Consider the following 17,507-nt stretch of genomic DNA (forward strand, 5'->3'; position numbering starts at 1 on the left):
TTCATTCATTCATTCATTCATTCATTCATTCATTCATTCATTCATTCATTCATTCATTTTGGTTTTTCGAGACAGAGTTTCTCTGTATAGCCCTGGCTGTCCTGGAACTCACTCTGTAGACCAGGCTGGCCTCGAACTCAGAAATCCACCTGCCTCTGCCTCCCAAGTGCTGGGATTAAAGGCGTGCGCCACCACCGCCCGGCAGGTTTTTCTTTTAAAAGCAAAGGAAGCTCTATGAATTCCGAGGCAGATTATTTAAGGAGTCCCTCAAATGTAATCATGCACATAGCCCCTGTCGGGGCAAATGGCGCGGCGTGCATGGGCGCAGTCCTGAAGGGATGGTCTGTGGCCGCTAGGGGGCGCCGCGATATTGCAGTAGCCGTTCCTCTAATCCGGGGAGGATTGCGTTGCAAACCTAGGGAACTGCGCAGGCTCCATACGCATGCGCGCTCTGTCCTTGGCAGCCAACATGGCGCCGGTGGAGCACGTTGTGGCTGACGCCGGAGCTTTCTTGAGGGACGCGCCCCTACAGGTACTGGAGATTCCGCCGCGCGGCCTGGGCTCGAGACCCTCCAGGGGTGCGTGTGGGGTCAGGCGCACGGGATAACTGGGCCGTTCTGTCCACAGGACATCGGAAAAAACATCTACACCATCCGGGAGGTGGTGAGAGAGATTCGCGACAAGGCCACGCGCAGGCGACTGGCAGTGCTGCCCTACCAGCTTCGGTTCAAGGAGCCCTTCCCGGAGTACGTGCGGCTGGGTGAGTGGCCCGGTCGGTCAGCGTTTGGTTTAGAGACAGTTCAGCCTGGCTTTAAAAGTACTAGCTGTGTGCGCCTGCGCACGGTATGTCACAGCCTTTAAGCTTTATCTGTAAAATGAGAATAGTAATAGTGTCTGCCTCACCTCCAGGAATACAGTGGGCTACGAATATTCCTCTTGGAAAAAAGTGTCTAGCAAATTGGACACATGAAGTAAAGTTGTGTAGACTCATAAATAAAGAACCTAGATCTGTGGTTCTGTGTGTAGGGTGATTATAGTTTCCAATAGAGGCAGCCTCAACTCAGACAAAGACATGCAGTCTAGCCGAGTGGTGTAGTCTCAGCCCTGGGGAGACAGAGGTTTCAGGGTCATGAGTCCCAGGCCAGCTTGAGCTAGGGAGACTCTGCCATATTAAATATAAAAGGGGGGGGGGTTGGGCCCAGTGTGATGTCACTTGTTTTTAGTCCAAGCCCTCTGGAGTCAGAGGTTCCAAGCAAGCCAGGGATATATAGTGAGACCTCATCTCAAAAATAACAGATTTTAAAAAGAAAAAGGGATGTGTTTAGGTTGTGCATGAGTTCTGAAAGAAAACTAGTGGCTTAGGGATCGGCATCCTCTTCAGGAATCCAGGTTAGCAGGGATTGGAAGTGTTACTGAGGCAAATGGTGGACATGGCTGTTGCCTGTTTTGCTAGTTTGTGGTTTCTGTAGCTTTTCCTACCAACTTGATAGTTACAGGATCTCTGTCAAGTGAGTTCAGCCTTCCAAAATACTAATAACACCTCATAGGATATGGTTGAGAGGAAATGGGTCCACATGGTGCACACAGTCTCCATGCTAACAAAACACTCAAATGCATAAACAAAAACTTTTTTTTTTTTTTTTGAGATGTGATTTCTCTGTGTAGCACCATAGGCCAGGCTGTCCTCAAATTCAAACCACCTGCCTCTGCCTCCCCAGTGCTGGGGCCAAAAACATGCACCACCACTGGCCAGCAAGTAAGTGAATCTTAACAAAAACACTGAAAACGTTTGCTGGGTGCCCAGGAAGGCTTGTTTGTTTGTTTGAGGCAGAGGTAGAGTCTCACCTCTTTACTTCCAGCTAGCCAGGACTCATCATATAGACCAGGATGGCCTTAAACTCAGAATTGCCTGCATCTGCCTCCCACATACTACTAATAAAAGGGATTTGTACCGTTATGGGGCTGGAGAGATGACTGAGCAGTTTAAGATCGCAGGCTGTTCCGAAGAACCCAGGTTCGATTCCTAGTACCCAGATGACAGCTCTGCCATCTGTTAATTCCCGCTCCAGGGGATCTGACACCCTTTTTTGAACTTAGCGCACTAGGCATACATATGATGCACAGACAGGCATGTATACGTGTCAGAGCCATTCTGAGCATAAAAATAAAGAGATGCACTACCACACCCTGCTGTTAATACCATTTTATAGGGGATGTAGCAGTGTGGTTTTTTATTTATGCCATTATTATAAGAAGACACTTCTGATATGGGGAAACTTTGTGTTTATTGTTAGTGTGTCAGACACTGTAGTAACCATGGTCATTCAATGTGGATCAAGTATAGTGTGCAGTCCTTAAAACCTTTAATACACAGTGTCTCTCTAGGCCACGCTTACAGGCCAGCCACTCTCTGTTCCATCTTGAAATCAAAGCATCTGTTAACTGGCTATTGTACTTAAAACTAAAGAGTTCGAACTGAGAAGGAAGCAGCTCACACTAATAATTACACTTTAGTAAGGAACTTTCTCTGTCAGCCTTATCCTGTTCCTTGATCTCGTGGATGAGAATGTTACCTTAGAGCTGCCTCGTGAGTGGCCTGGTGAACACAGACTTTTCAATCAGAGAGGAAAGGGTCAGAAAGTAGATGTTGCTGTTTTTATGGGATACAGATTCTTATTTTGTTTGGCTATTTGTTGGTGGTGTTTTGAAACAAGGTCTCAAGTAGCTTGGCTTGATCTTGAACTTTTATGAGGCTGAAGGTAGCCTTTAACTTCCAGTCTCCATCTCCTGAGTACCAGGATTACCAGAGAGAGCCACCTCCACCCGATGGAATATTGAGTCTAAGTCCTTTAAGAAGAAGACATTTGAGCATGGCACAATTTAAATGAGGTTAGAGGGCAGCCTGAGAGAATTGGTTTTCTCCTTCCGGCATGCAGGTCCTAGGACAAACTCAGGTGGCTGCATTTGCTGCCAGCGCCTTTAGTCATCTCTCAGTGGCCCGTACAGCGTTTGTTCTGGTCATGTGAATAGGTGTTTTGCCTGCATGTATGTTTGTGTGCTGTGTATCTGCCTGGTGCTCTCAGAGGCCGGAAGAGGGTGTTGGATCCCCTGGAATTGGAGTTACAGTTGTGAGCCACCATGAGGATGCGGAGAATTGAACCTAGGTCCTTTGGAAGAACAGCTAGTGCTCTGAGCTGATAAGCCATCTCTACAGGCCCTCTGTGTGTTCTTTCCATACCGTGGTTATCCAAGGACTTGTCAGTTTTGCCCTTAACTAAAGTCGGAAATCTCTTGTTTGCTTGCAGTAACTGAGTTTTCTAAGAAAACTGGGGACTACCCCAGCCTCTCTGCCACAGATATCCAGGTGCTGGCTCTGACTTACCAGTTGGAAGCAGAATTTGTCGGGGTATCTCATCTAAAAAAAGAACCAGAGAAGGTAAATGAGGGGATGAGTTGTTTGTTCGTTTGATTTGGTTTTGAAATTTGTGTATGTGTGTGTGTGACTATGTGTTTTTGGGGTGGTGGGGATGATGCCTGTAGAAACCAGAAGAGGAGTAGAGTTACAGGTATTTGTCAGCCACTTAACCTGCAACACAGGTACTGGGAACAGAACCCTAGTCCTCAGGATTGTGCACTAAGTGCTCTAACCACTGAGCCACTTCCAGCCCCAGGTTTCTTTGTTTTCTAGTATTCTCTCTATTATAGGAACTGCCGTGTGTGAGAGAAGAAATATTAGGATGGCCTTGGTGTTCCTATCATGATTCTCCTCTCTACATTACCATCCACAGAGGGTCTGTTCATCACACAGAGCCACAACCCAGTCTGTTTTCAACTAGGAGGTCACTGCTGTTTCCGTGATATGTAGCTTCTCCTGTGTCTCTTTATTACATGCTCTTAATTAAAATAAAGACAACGCCAGCAGGCTAGAGCCTGTGTACCCTGATGACCTGTGACTAAGCCCATGTGAAAGGGTAGATGCAGCGGCTAGACTTGGCAGTCCTAGCACTCCTGTCACAGGACGAGAGAGACGGCAGAATTGGCAGGAAGCTCAGTTTCGTAGTACAGCAGCATAGTTATACTAACTAACTTTTTTTTTTTTTTTTTTTTTTTTTGGTTTTGGTTTTTCGAGACAGGGTTTCTCTGTGTAGCCCTGGCTGTCCTGGAACTCCCTCTGTAGACCAGGCTGGCCTCGAACTCAGAAATCCGCCTGCCTCTGCCTCCCAAGTGCTGGGATTAAAGGCATGCGCCACCACTGCCCGGCCACTAACTAACTTTTCAATTTTCATTTTTGAATAGTGTTAGCATATGAATCCATCATAACTATAGTTATAGCTAGGGAAGGAGAGGCAGGAGGAGCAAGAACTCAAGGTCATGCTGCAGACGGCTGGGCAGTTAAGAGCACTTGTTGCTCTTGCAGAGAGCCCAGATTTCCTTCTAACCTCCAGTCCCAGGGTCTCCAAGAGCCTTCTGAACTCCCTAGACACTGGGTATAGATAAGGCAAACACACATACATACAGGCAAAATACTCACATGGTAAAGTGACACTATTCAGAACTGCTCTCACTCGCTTCTCAGGGGTAGAATTCTCCAATTTAAAAGCCTAAAAACCGACTTGTTTTCCTTTTTTTTTTTTTTTTCATTTTATTTTACTTATGTATCCAAAGCCTTAGGATGGGCTGCGGTAGTAGCTCTGTTGGTAGAATGTTGCCTAGCATGCATGGGGCCTCTAGATTTCATCCCCCAATACCTCATAAATAGGCATGGTGGTATACTCTGGTAATCTCGTGCCTTCTAGAGGTAAGGGTAGAGAGGACAGAGGTCAGAGTCATCCACGGTGAGACGAAGACCAGCCCAGGCCCAGTGAGACTGTCTCCAAAAGCTTAGAGCACCGCTTGCTGTGCCCAGCTCTGAGTCATTTAGCCTACAGTTCTCACTGTGGGGTACTTGTAGGGTTCACAGGTACAGACCTCCCAGCTTGGTGGACATTATAAAATGTCCAGAATGGACACAAACACCCTAAAAGCACTTAATAATGGAGTCAGGGTCTCTGAATGTTGTCATTTTATCTGTGTATTCTTGTGACTTCTAGTTCTTTATATTGAACACCTAGGGAGAAAGAGCTTGGGTTTGTTTTAATTAGCCTTCATGTCGTATTTTTCTCAAAACAGCCTTTTTTTTTTTAGGTTAAAGTGAGCTCTTCAATTCAGCACCCTGAAACTCCTCTTCACATTTCTGGTTTCCATCTCCCCTCCAAGGTAACTCCTTTTAGGAGCCCTGATCCTCCATGGGCTCTTTTGACAACATGGCTCAGGTCTTGACAGTGAAGCACATTGACCTGGGCCAGGAGCACAGTTTCTCAGTGCTCTGGCCCAGCCCGCATATGGAACACTTTCACATTTAAACTGAAAACAGTTTTCATGTTTCAGTTATTCTGCTTTGTTATATATGTAAAGCACAGATTTCATTTGCCTACACTGAAAAAAATGTTTCATTTAATCTCAGTCTAAACCCTTACAAGAAACGGTGGAGCGGAGCCAACCAGCTGATGGGCCTGAGAACCTGGAATTCAGCTCCTTCATGTTCTGGAGGAACCCTCTGCCTAACATTGACCATGAACTGCAGGAGCTGCTGGTAAGGCCCTGGCTTGCACTCTCCTGGTGACATTAGAGCCTCTGATGAGAGTCCTGTGGGCCAGGAGTTTGCCTATTGATGTTTCAGATTGATGGAAGGGAGGAGGAGAAGGAGGAGGAAGAGGAAGAAGAGGAGGAATTTGAAGACAGTGATGATGATGGGGGTGGATGGATAACCCCTAGCAACATCAAGCAGATCCAGCAAGAGTTGGAGCAGTGTGACATCCCAAAGGACGTACAAGTTGGCTGTGTGACCACAGACTTTGCCATGCAGGTGGGTAGTGTAGACGCACATTAGTGACAGTTTGCATAGGGTTTTTTGTTTTTAAGAATATTCTAATTAGTTACTTCTGGTTTTGCAAGACAGGATTTTTTTCTGTGTAGCCCTCCCTGGCTGTCCTAGAACTCAATCTGTAGACCAGGCTGGCCTTGAATTCACAGTGCTGGGACTAAAGGCATGTGTCATCATGGCCTGGCTAAAATATTTAACTTTATAAAAATTATGTTTGTTTGTTTGTTTGTTTAATGTGTAAATGTTCATATGCCTCTGTGTGTGTGTGTGTGTGTGTGTGTGTGTGTGTGTGTGTGTAGGTCGGGGGACAACTTACAGGAGTCACCTCTCTGTTTAACGTGTGGATACCAGGGATCGAACTCATGTTATAATGTTTGGTGGGATCAGGCTTAGCCTTGAACTCGCAGAGATCCATTTGCCTCTGCCTCTCGAGTGCTAGGATTAAAGGCATGTACCACCTAGCTTTATTTTTTGATTCTTCACATGAGCAGTTGAAGCCTTTTTGTAATGTTTTGGAATCTGGAGAAGGTAAACAGGCACAGCCCAAAATGGAAATCTTTTTCCCAACAGAAAAAAAACTATTCCACTGGGTGTGATGGCACATACCTTTAATCCCAGAACTTGGGAGGCAGAGCCAGCCAGATCTCTGTGAGTTTGAGGTCATCCTGTACTATAGAGTTAAGTTCCAGGACATCCAGGGATACCCGGAAAAACCCTGTCACAAGAAACAAAAAGCAAATAAAAAAGAAAGAGAAGAGTGTCTCTCTTGAGAGGCATTGCCAATGAGGCCAGGGTCTGTTCTTGGAATTGTCCGGTAACCCAGGTCCCTGTCTTCCCAGCCAAGTATCTCTCATGTTCCTTAACAAAAGCCAGGGATTATAAGCCAGACCAGAACATTGGGTCCTCATAACTGTGAGCATAATTAATAGTAAAGAGGTTGATTTCAGTTCTTCTCTAACTTGTTGGTTGTAGAATGTTCTACTTCAGATGGGGCTGCACGTGCTAGCCGTGAACGGCATGCTGGTCAGAGAGGCCCGGAGCTACATCCTGCGCTGTCATGGCTGTTTCAAGTACGTGGCTGCAAGTATTGCTGTCCCTGTCACCGCTGGTGACTCCCCAGAAGAGAATTCCATTCCATGTGTGCTTTCCTTCCACCTCTGTGTTCCCTTGTGGCCTGCTGGCTGTCTCCACCACACTGAAGTTCCTGGGACAGAGGTGGCTGGTGACCTGTCCCTCACACACGCATCTGAGAGGCCTGGAGTTAATGATGTTCATTCTGGAGCAGAGGTCACTTCTCTGATGGCACGCACTGGGCTGTGTGGATGGAGAGAGGTCTGGGATTTGTTCCCAGGTGACACAGGAGGATGAAGTGTAGGATAGAGATAAAATGCAGTGTCTGAGGTGATGGGTACACTGGATTCATTGTTTGTCATGGCTACTTCATGTGTGGAGTTCTCCATCCACTACACACGTAGTACATGAGTTCACATCTACATGCCTTTGCGGGTATTAAATAGTTGCTTTCTCAGTTCTTTAAAACTGTCTTTAAATTGAAAGATTCATTGTAAGAACCTGGGAGCATAAGTCAGGAGTGTAGCAGGGTATTTGGCGCATAGGAAATGCCCATGCCCTGCCCTTTTCCTGAGTGTCAGTGGTGTGCACTATCCGTGTGCCCACTCCCTGCCCTTTTTCTGGCCGCACTTTGACATGTTTGCCCTTTTCTGTCTGAGGAAGGGAGGGGCATCTCTTTGCTGCATCTCCCCTTAGCACAAGGCTTTGTGTTTTGGAAGATGGACATAACAAGATTGAGATTTTCCTGCATTTGTTTATTATCACTCTCTTCCGAGGCTAGAGGTAGAGGGTCCCGCCTGTGGAGCTAATGTGCAGCCTTTCTTGTGTCCCCCCTAGGACGACATCGGACATGAACCGAGTGTTCTGTGGGCACTGTGGGAACAAGACCCTGAAGAAAGTGTCTGTGACTATCAATGACGATGGCACCTTGCACATGCATTTCTCCCGAAACCCCAAAGTTCTGAACCCACGAGGCCTCCGGGTAGGTGGCATGCATTCTGAATCTGAGCCCTTAACTTGAGAATCAAATGACCAAGAGAGAACTGGGCAGAGGGATGGTACACATCTGGAATTCCAGCACTTGGGTGGAGGCAGGAAGAGCAAGAGTTCAAGGCCAGCCTTGGCTACTAGAGCCAGTCTCAGAAAAAGACCAGAGAACAAGAGAGCCAGCTCGTCACTCCACTGGTGGGGCCAGACCCTGTGTCTTAGGTACCCAGATGAGAGCGTGCAGGACAAGCCATCTGTGTGCAAAGCAGTTTAGAGAAGGAGTGACAAGGAGAAATGCAGTGAAGAGGGAGGAGGTGGGGACCCAGCACAGGAGCGTCCTGGGTCTGTGTGAATGGTCAGAGAGCAGCCAGGTGTGGTAGTTTAAGCCTGCATGCAGTTCTGGCGTTCAAGGGGCTCAGACATACAGAATATCTATAAGGTGGGGGGCTCATGTGGCTACAGAGTAAAGTTCTGTCTCTAGAAGATGGGAGGTCGGGGGATAGCTCTGCAGTTAGGAGCCAGGACCAGCATGGGGTTGTTGGTGTGGCACCCGTTCCCATTCAGCTGGGGTTCTCTCTCGGCCTCTCTCGGTCTCCTGGAAGCTGCAGTCATCCCCCAGTCTCACACTTCCGTCACCAGGCTGGCCTCAGACTCCTCCCGAGTGCCAGGACTGCAGGTGTGCACACACACCAGCTTCAGTGTTGTGCTGTCGACAACTTGGCAGTCTTGGTCCTCTGTGTGGTGGAGGGAGGGTGCATCATTGGATGACGCTTGTCTCTTGCTTGAGGTGGATCCTGACTATAAAGTTATAATTACTCTGAATAAAATTGTTTAGATCAGATACGACATTGTTAATGTCACATAATTGTACTGGTTCTTGTTTGGTTGGTTTTACTTTTATGTGTTTTGAATTTCTCTGGGTAGCCCTGGCTGTCCTAAAACTCAGGGATCTGCCTGCCTCTGCAGGGAGTAAAAGCCGAAAAATTGTTTTCTAATATTGTCAGGCCTTCTCTGTTCTGTGTTCTATTTACAAATAAGGACTTTGTATTTGCTTATTTATCTTTGGGATGCTGGGGGTGGAACCTGGCTTGCTGACAGGCGCTCTGCTGCTGAGACGCAGCCCTACCCCCATTCCTTTCATTTAATCTGTAGATGGTGGTGCGTGCCCGGGCAAGGCGGAGGTGGGCAGCAGGTGTCTTCCGTTCTCCTTCCTTCTCTTAATGTTTGCTGGGTTTGGTCTGTTTTGTTTTTTTTTTGTTTTGTTTTGTTTTGTTTTGTTTTGTTTTGTTTTGAGGCAAGGTGTCATTGACTAGCTCTGGCTATCCTGGAACTTTCTGTGTAGACCACATTGACCATGAACTCAGAAAGCTCCACCTGTCTCTGCCTCCCAAGTGCTGGGATTAAAGGCCTACACACCATCATATCTCACCTCCACCTTATTCTCTTGAGACAGGGTCACACTGGCCCTGGAGCTCACCATCTCAGCTGAACCGTGTGGCCAGTGAGTCCCAGGAATCTTGTCTTCTTTCCCTTTCCCCCAGCACTAGGGTTTGGGCAAGTGCCTGCACCCACTGAGCCATCTACCCACACTCACCCCCTTTTTTAGGGTCCTTGAAAGTTGCCCAGGCTCACCTTGAATTCATAATCCTCCTGCCTCAGCCTCCCTAAGGAGCTGGGACTCCAGGCCTGTGCCCCTGGCTGCCTTATTCTGTTTATATATGAATTTTCTACTGCTGTGAAGAGACGCCAGGACCAGGGCCTCTGTAGACCGGACTCAAAGGTCCCTCCTGCCCCTGCCCTCCAAGTCACCAGCGCAGTCCGGCTTCTTGTGGGTTTCCATTTATGCTGCAGGCTGTGCTTGGCTTCACTCTTCATCCTGAGGCTCTTGTAGTTCTGTGCTTGGCCAGTGAGAGCCTTGCAGACGTGCCCTTCTTTGCAGCTCTCTGCTTACTCTCCTGACACGGCAGGATGCTTCTGACCTTCGCACTCTAGTCCCCGCCCTAGATTAAGCCCTTTCTCTTAGAGTATGTATAGATGGTGAGATGTGCTTGTGACAGTGGTGTGAGGGTGTGGGGAAGGTGTACGGTGTGTGGTTTGGTGTGTGGGGAAGGTGTACAGTGTGTGGTTTGGTGTGTGGGGAAGGTGTACGATGTGTGGTTTGGTGTGTGGGGAAGGTGTACGGTCTGTGGTTTGGTGTCATGTGAAACAGTCTGTTTCCTCCTGCCTCTACTTCCTAAGTGCTGGGATTATTCGTTCAATCCCAGCCCCCTCTCTCTGGAGTTTAAACACTTATTTTAGGTAAGATAGTTTTTGCTGGCTTTGAACTTGCCATATAACCAAGGATGAGCTTGAATCCTCTTACTCTGTCATCCAAGTACCAGGATCTTGAGAGTGTACCACCATGCCCACCCAAGCATGCTTTTTAGTGGCAAAGATTTCAGCCCTGGATCTGAACCCAGCACCACAGAGTGCATTTAAGGCTGCCTCACCCCCACTTGTAAAACCCATGCAATACTTTTTTTTTTTTAAACTTTTGCTCAGCCTCGAGCCCATGGCCATTGCAGAGCTAATTTGCACCTCTGTGGAAATGGTATCAGCTTCTTGAAGCTCTGTCCATATCTTTAGCTGAGTGTGTGTAGTCAAGACACTGCCTTCAGTTTTTCATCTATCAACTGAGGGAAGCATGGCATAGGAGATACTTGTCTTGTTGGCACACAGTGAGCAGGACAGTTCTGTGTGACTGCATGAGGACCTGGGTGAGCTGGGGTCCCTGTTCTAACAGTCTTTCCTCTTATTACAGTACTCACTACCAGCTCCAAAAGGGGGCAAGTACGCCATCAGCCCCCATCTGACGGAGGATCAGCGCTTCCCCCAGCTGCGACTCTCCCACAAGGCCAGACAGAAGACCAACGTGTTTGCCCCTGACTACATAGCTGGTGTTTCTCCCTTTGCAGAGAATGACATCTCCAGCCGCTCAGCCATCCTGCAAGTCCGGGACAGCATGTTGGGAGCTGGGAGGAGACGCTTAAATCCCAATGCTTCCAGAAAGAAGTTTGTAAAGAAAAGGTGACATTGCAAGCCCTGCAGGCAAAGCAGACTGCAGCTAGCTGCTGAGGAGGCTGTAGTATCTACAGCCCCGTGTCTGCTCTGCAAACCACGTCGACAGAAGCAGTAGGCCTGGCTCTCCCAACTGCCTGAGACTCTGTTGTGTGGCGTTGTAGCCACAGGTGACTGCCCTGCCTGTGAACTCCACCTGGGAAGGGAGCAGAAAGAAGGGCGCCCTGGAGCGAGTGCTGAACCTTGAAGTTCAAATTAAGAAATAACCAAATGGTAATCTTTTTCTCATAAACTTAATGGCCAGCTCCTCTGTGTTTAAATTCTCGTATCCTTGGTGGACATGGATGCTAAGAATCAACTATATAGTTGACTTTTTTTTTGCCAGAAATTATAAATATTCTACAATAAAACTTTTTTTTTTTTTTTTTTTTTTGGTTTTTCGAGACAGGGTTTCTCTGTATAGCCCAGGCTGTCCTGGAACTCACTCTGTAGACCAGGCTGGCCTCGAACTCAGAAATCCGCCTGCCTCTGCCTCCCGAGTGCTGGGATTAAAGGCGTGCGCCACCACCGCCCGGCTACAATAAAACTTTTAAATTTGTAACCTTTGTTTGTTTGTTTGTCTGTTTGGAAAAAAAATTGAGTCATCCAGGAAAATCAGTACAGTGAATGCACACTGCAGCCTTTCATTTGGGTCCACATTTGACTAACGTTTGGTGTCCTTATATCCAGCTAACTGTAAAGTATGTGTCCCCTGGAGAAAGGATGGCCATTTATATAACTGCAGTACATTAATCAAATTCAGGAAAAGTCCTATTAAATACATTCTCAGCACTGGAAAGCAGACTTGGCAGTTGATTGACATCAGTCAGCCTGGTATTCCATCATGCAAAGTCACCAAGTCAGGTATCTAACCATGTTACAGTAGCTTGGGGCACAGAGCTGTTCTCTCCCAGGCTTATGGGACTTACCAGATTATCACTAGATAGATTTCACTAAGCTGAGATTTCAGCTTAGTCTGTATGCTTCTAAACAGTGACTACTTGTTGGGACCATGAGATGAATGCTAAGCTTTGGCTGTCCTGGAACTCACTCTAAACCACACTGGACTCTGAACTCTGAGATCCTGTCTGCCTCCTGAGTGCTGGGACCAAAGGTGTGCACCACCACACCCGGCTTTAAAATATTTACTTAAAAATATTTTTTTAAGGCTGGAGAGATGGCTCAGCGGTTAAGAGCACTAATCGCTCTACCAGAGGTCCTGAGTTCAATTCCCAGCAACCACATGGTGGCTCACAACCATCTGTAATGGGAATGATCCAATGCCCTGTTTTGGTGTATCTGAAGAGATCCATAGTATACTCACATCCATAAAATAAATAAATCTTTAATTTTTTTTTTTTTTAGTTGGCTGGACAGTGGTGCACACTTTTAATCAGCTCTGAGGAGAGAGAGGCAAGCAAAATCTGAGTTGAGGTCAGCCATGTCTAGTTAGTTCTAGGGAAAGCCAGTACTTTGTAGAGAGACCCTGTATCAAAAAACGCTCCCCTCCAAAAAAAAAATTTTTTTAAAGTCAAATATACCCAGGTTGCAAAGAAAAAAAAAAAGAGGGGGGGATTTCTTAGATACAAGGTAGATAAGAATTTGTTTTTTTTTTTTTTTTCATTTTTTTTATTGGATATTTTATTTACATTTCAGATGTTCTCCCCTTACCCCATTTCCCTGCCCAGGAACCCCCATCCCATCACCCCTCCTCCTGTTTCTCTGTGGATGTGCCCTTACCCACCCCCCCACTCCCACCTCCCCACCCTCGAATTCCCCCACACACACAGCATCCAGCTTTCATGGGACCAAGGATCTCCTCTCCCACCTATGCCTGACAGGACCATCCTCCCTTACCTATACAGCTGGAGCCATGGATCCCTCCCTAAGTGCCCCCAGGCTGGTGGTTTAGACCCTGGGGGTTCTGGTTGGTTGGTATTGTTGCTCTCCTCATGGGGCCGCAAACCCTTTCAGCTCCTTCAGTCTTCACTCTGACTCCTCCATTGGGAACTCCTTGATCAGTTCAATGGTTAGCTGTGAGCATCTGCCTCTGGATATGTCAAACTCTGGCAGACCTCTAAGGACACAGCTGTATCAGGCTCCTGTCAGCATGCACTTCCTGACATCCACATCAGCGTCTACCTTTGGTGACTGTACATGGAATGGATACCCAGGAATGGTCTGCAGACGTCCCCTCCTTCAGTTTCTGTCCCTCACTTTGTCTCCATATTTGCTCCCTTGAGTATTTTGTTACTCCTTCTAAGAAGGACTGAAACACTCCCACTTGGTCTTCCTTCTTCATGAGCTTCATGTGGTCTGTGGGTTGAATCTTGGTATTTCAAGCTTCTGAGCTAATATCCAATAATCATGAGTGAATACCATGTGTGTTCTTTTGTGATTGAGTTACCTCACTAAGGATGATATTTTCTAGTTCTATCCATTTACCTAAGAATTTCTCGAATTCATTGTTTTTAATAGCTGAGTAACACTCCATTGTGTGAATGTACCACATTTTTTGTATCCATTCCTCTGTTGAAGGACATCTGGGTTCTTTCAAGCTTCTGGCTATTATAAATAAGACTTCTATGAACATAGTAAAGCATATGTCCTTGTTATATGTTAGAGCATCTTCTGGGTATATGTCCAGGAGTGGTATAGCCGGGTCCTCAGTCTGCTTTTTTTTTTTTTTTTTAGATTTATTTATTTATTATATATGAGTACACTGTAGCTGTCTTCAGACACACCAGAAGAGGGCATCAGATCTCATTACAGATGGTTGTGAGCCACCATGTGGTTGCTGGGATTTGAACTCAGAACCTCTGGAAGTGCAGTCAGTGCTCTTAACCACTGAGCCATCTCTCCAGCCCCCCCTCAGTCTGCTTTTAAAAAATGATGTTCACATCTTTTCCTGGTGAGAGGAATGGGGAAAAGTGGTGACCACTGCCACCTACAGTTCACTTGTGGAGTTGCAGCAAAGTTACTTAACTCTGTTAAGGGTTTGAAGTCCTCCCAGGCAAGGTTCTGGGTTTTCAGTGAAGGTCTGCTTAGCTCACTTTCCTATCGCATGTCTTGTTTCCCAGAATGAGACATAGAGGCCGGAGAGTCATGAATTTGACCTTTTGACATGAGGGCTGGTATCCAAATTCAAATCCTCCACAGTGATTACCAGTGACAGGCCTACTCCTTAGGAGGAGTTGGGATGCTCTGGTGCCAGAGCTTGTACAAGGGACGTGGCACAGAGACAAGGCTCCCGCACACAGGGCCCTCCCAAGGGGCAGTGAGATAAGTGGCCTGGGGCACCTCTTGCTCTCTGGACTTTTGGAAATCTCTACTTTTCTTTCTGATCTTTTTATCCATGTCCAAAGTTGTGTTGTTGATAAATATTGTTCTGATTTGGTTGGAAAATATCCCTCGAAGCCTCACGTGTTTGAACCTTCGATCCCCAGCTTGTCTGAGAGACAGGGTCTAGGGAAAGGAATGAGTTGCTGGAGGAACGGTTCTTGAGCTTTCTGGCCTTGTCGGTCTCCGCCTTCTGGTCCTCTGAGACGTGAGCAGGCAGCTGCGGCAGAGCCACCGGCCACTGTGACTTCCTCATGACAATGGGCTATGTCCCCTCAAACCGTGAGCCAGAATAACCCTCCTCCCTAAAGTTGTTTCTTGCCTGGTATTTGGTTGCAGTAAGGAGAAAAGTAACAAGTGTCCTGCAAATAATTAACTATTTCTCCTTATGGGGAGAGCACTACAGTTTGAGACGTCATAAGCAGCTGCCCATGTCTAGAGGTTTTCATCTGTTTCTAATCAATCTGTTCAAGTACGACCTTCATTTAAATGTATTTGGTGCTGAGGCTGTATCACAGTCTCCCGAATGCTAAGCAGTGTTTTCCCACTGAGCCACCTCAACCTAAGATAAATTTCACTTCTGTCGTTTGCCATAGTTTGCTGATCAACGGCACAACGGTATAATGGCACCCTGCTTACTATAGATCCCCAGAGCTTTAAGCCTAAGAGGAGACAGGAGCTTAGCAAGAGAAAGGGGCTAGATTGGATCCTAAGTACGGATTCAAGTTCCTGGATAGGTTGTAACTCTAGGAAAAAGATCTCTGAGACAAGCTGGGCGGTAGTGGTATGCACCTTTAATCCCAGCACTTTGGAGACAGAGAGAGACAGCAGGCAGATCTCTTGTGAGTTCCAGGACCGTCAGGGCTGCATAGAGAAATCCTGTCTTGAAAAGCAAAACAACAAAAAAAGAGCTCTGAGGTTCAGCTTCTCTCCTACCAAACGGGAGTATCATACTTCAGTACTGCTGTGAGAAGATTTGGGATTTTAGGATGAAGGTGAAGGTACTGCAAGCTGAGAAATACTAAACCGCCAAATGTGCTGGAGTATTTACACCTTTAACCCCAGCGCTAAGGAGGCAGAAACAGGCGGACCTCTGGTTTCTAGGCCTGTCTGGTCTACATATGTAAGTTGCAGGCAGCCAGGGCTACACAGTGAGACACTGTCTCAGAAGAAACAAAACTACTAAAGAAATATTAATGAGCATCAGCGGTATTGTAAATGTTCACTTCCTGCCGAAGGCTTAGAGTAATCTTATTTCATGTCTAAAATGCAGTCCAAACTCCTGGGGCATGTTCTTCCCTTGTTTGATCGCCTGTTTTGGTGCAGAATACCTGTCTGACTCTGTTTCCTTAGTAGTTGATAAGGGATAACTAAGTCTGGTGACACAGGCTGATAGTCCCAGCTCGTGGGGGCTGAGGCTGGAGACAAGAGCAGGCCTGCCTGTCTGTCTGCACAGCAGTTTCCTTTTTTTTTTTTTTTTTTGCTTTTTCGAGACAGGATTTCTCTGTGTAGCCCTGGCTGTCCTGGAACTCACTCTGTAGACCAGGCCGGCCTCGAACTCAGAAATCCGCCTGCCTCTGCCTCCCAAGTGCTGGGATTAAAGGCATGTGCCACCACTGCCCGGCTTGCACAGCAGTTTCAAGCTGGTCTAGAGAGCTCATCTCAAAGGGTTGTTGTTGTTTGGGGGTTTTTGGGTTTTTGGGTTTTTTTGTTTTTCAAGATAGAATTTCTCTGTAGCTGTCCTAGAACATCTCTGTAGACCAGACTGACCTCGAACTCACAAAGATCTGTCTGCCTCTGCTTCCAGAGTGCTGGGACTAAAGATTAAAGATGTGCACCACCACCTACCTGGCTCAAAAAGCTTTTTTTTTTTTTTTTTTAAAGGCTAGGGTTTTACCTCAGTGATAAGAGCACTTGCCAAGTTCACATGAGGCCCCTGCAATACAGGGTTCAAGACTGCAAAAATAAATAAAAGTAAGTCTATAAAAGATAGCCAGGTTTGTGGTGCATGCTCATAATCCCAGCATGAGGGAGATGGGGGCGAAGATCAGGGTCAGGTGAGATGGCTCATTAGGTAAACTGAGGGCTGCCAAGTCTGACAGCCTGAGTTTGGCCCCTGAGATGCTCATGACAGAAGGAGAGAACAAGCTCCCTCAAATTGTTCTATGACTTCCACTCATGCACTATGGAAGTAAACATGGAATATGTATATTGTTTAATTTAAAGAGAAACCAGAACTTTGAAGCCAGCCTTGAGAATAGCATGGGGGGGGGGGAGTGTAGGGGGAACTAGAAAGGCTATTCAATAGTAATGTGTTTGCTTAATATAGTCAAAGCTCTGGATTCAATCCTTACAAGAATGAATGAATGAATGAATGATGGACTAAAAGAGAAAGGAAAATGGGTGGCTTGCTTGGGAAGCTTGGGGCAGGAGCATCAGCAGTTCAAGGTCAGCCTAGGCTACACAAGAGTGAGCTATGTGAAACCATATCTCAAAAACAAACAAACAAAAAACCCTAAAAAGAAGCCAGGCATGGTGGTGCATGCCTGTGAAACCAGCACACAGGGATGGAAAGAGATCCAGAGCTGAATCGGCTAGTGCTTCCACACGTGTCTGTGTGCTCTTGAGATCCAGAGCTGAAATGGCTAGTGCTTCCACCCGTGTCTGTGTGCTCTTGCCCTGGGCCAAACCTTCTTATGCAAGTAGATTCTTCTGCAAGCTGAATCACTAAAAATGTGATTCTGAGAGCCGTGGTGGGTGCTGAGGTGGCCCGAATACTGTCTTGTTTTGCTCTCGAGTGCCAGGGGCAGGATGAGACTAATGTTTACTCCTTTTCATAGAGCAGATTGCCTGGATCTGGTGAGGTTTCAATAAATGTTTGAGGTTCAGTGCATGAGCCATACTAGTCATGTCCCAACATGCATGCACACACACATGCACACACATGCACACGACACATGCATGCCCCTTTTCTCACATGCGCATGCACTTTTTCTTTGGCAACAGTTGAGTTCTCCTTCCCTGGAGGTCTCCTGGTGAATGTACAAACAGCCCTCCCTGAAGAGCAGCAAGCACCAACGCCCTTCCCTTC

At 46.8% G+C, this 17,507-nt stretch overlaps 1 protein-coding gene across 1 annotated transcript; it reads left to right on the top strand.

Moving 5' to 3' along the window:
- Window positions 1–462: 462 nt before the first annotated feature.
- Window positions 463–11,343, top strand: Nob1 (NIN1 (RPN12) binding protein 1 homolog). The gene is made up of 9 exons (XM_028768647.1): window positions 463–532; window positions 628–760; window positions 3,306–3,436; window positions 5,185–5,256; window positions 5,504–5,632; window positions 5,720–5,905; window positions 6,896–6,993; window positions 7,832–7,976; window positions 10,782–11,343. The coding sequence occupies exons 1-9, from the start codon at window positions 470–472 to the stop codon at window positions 11,049–11,051; spliced, it is 1,227 nt and encodes a 408-aa protein (XP_028624480.1). The 5' UTR covers window positions 463–469; the 3' UTR covers window positions 11,052–11,343.
- The last annotated feature ends 6,164 nt before the right edge of the window (window positions 11,344–17,507 follow it).

The sequence above is a fragment of the Grammomys surdaster genome, unplaced genomic scaffold (assembly GCF_004785775.1).
Source record: "Grammomys surdaster isolate TR1022 unplaced genomic scaffold, NIH_TR_1.0 187, whole genome shotgun sequence".
Taxonomy (NCBI): Eukaryota; Metazoa; Chordata; class Mammalia; order Rodentia; family Muridae; genus Grammomys; species Grammomys surdaster.

Coding starts and splice junctions, on each gene's coding strand:
- Nob1 (XM_028768647.1), top strand. CDS start 470: ATGGCGCCGGTGGAGCACGTTGTGGCTGACGCCGGAGCTTTCTTGAGG. Junction 5,633..5,719: donor ATGAACTGCAGGAGCTGCTG/GTAAGGCCCTGG, acceptor TTGATGTTTCAG/ATTGATGGAAGGGAGGAGGA. Junction 6,994..7,831: donor CGCTGTCATGGCTGTTTCAA/GTACGTGGCTGC, acceptor TGTCCCCCCTAG/GACGACATCGGACATGAACC.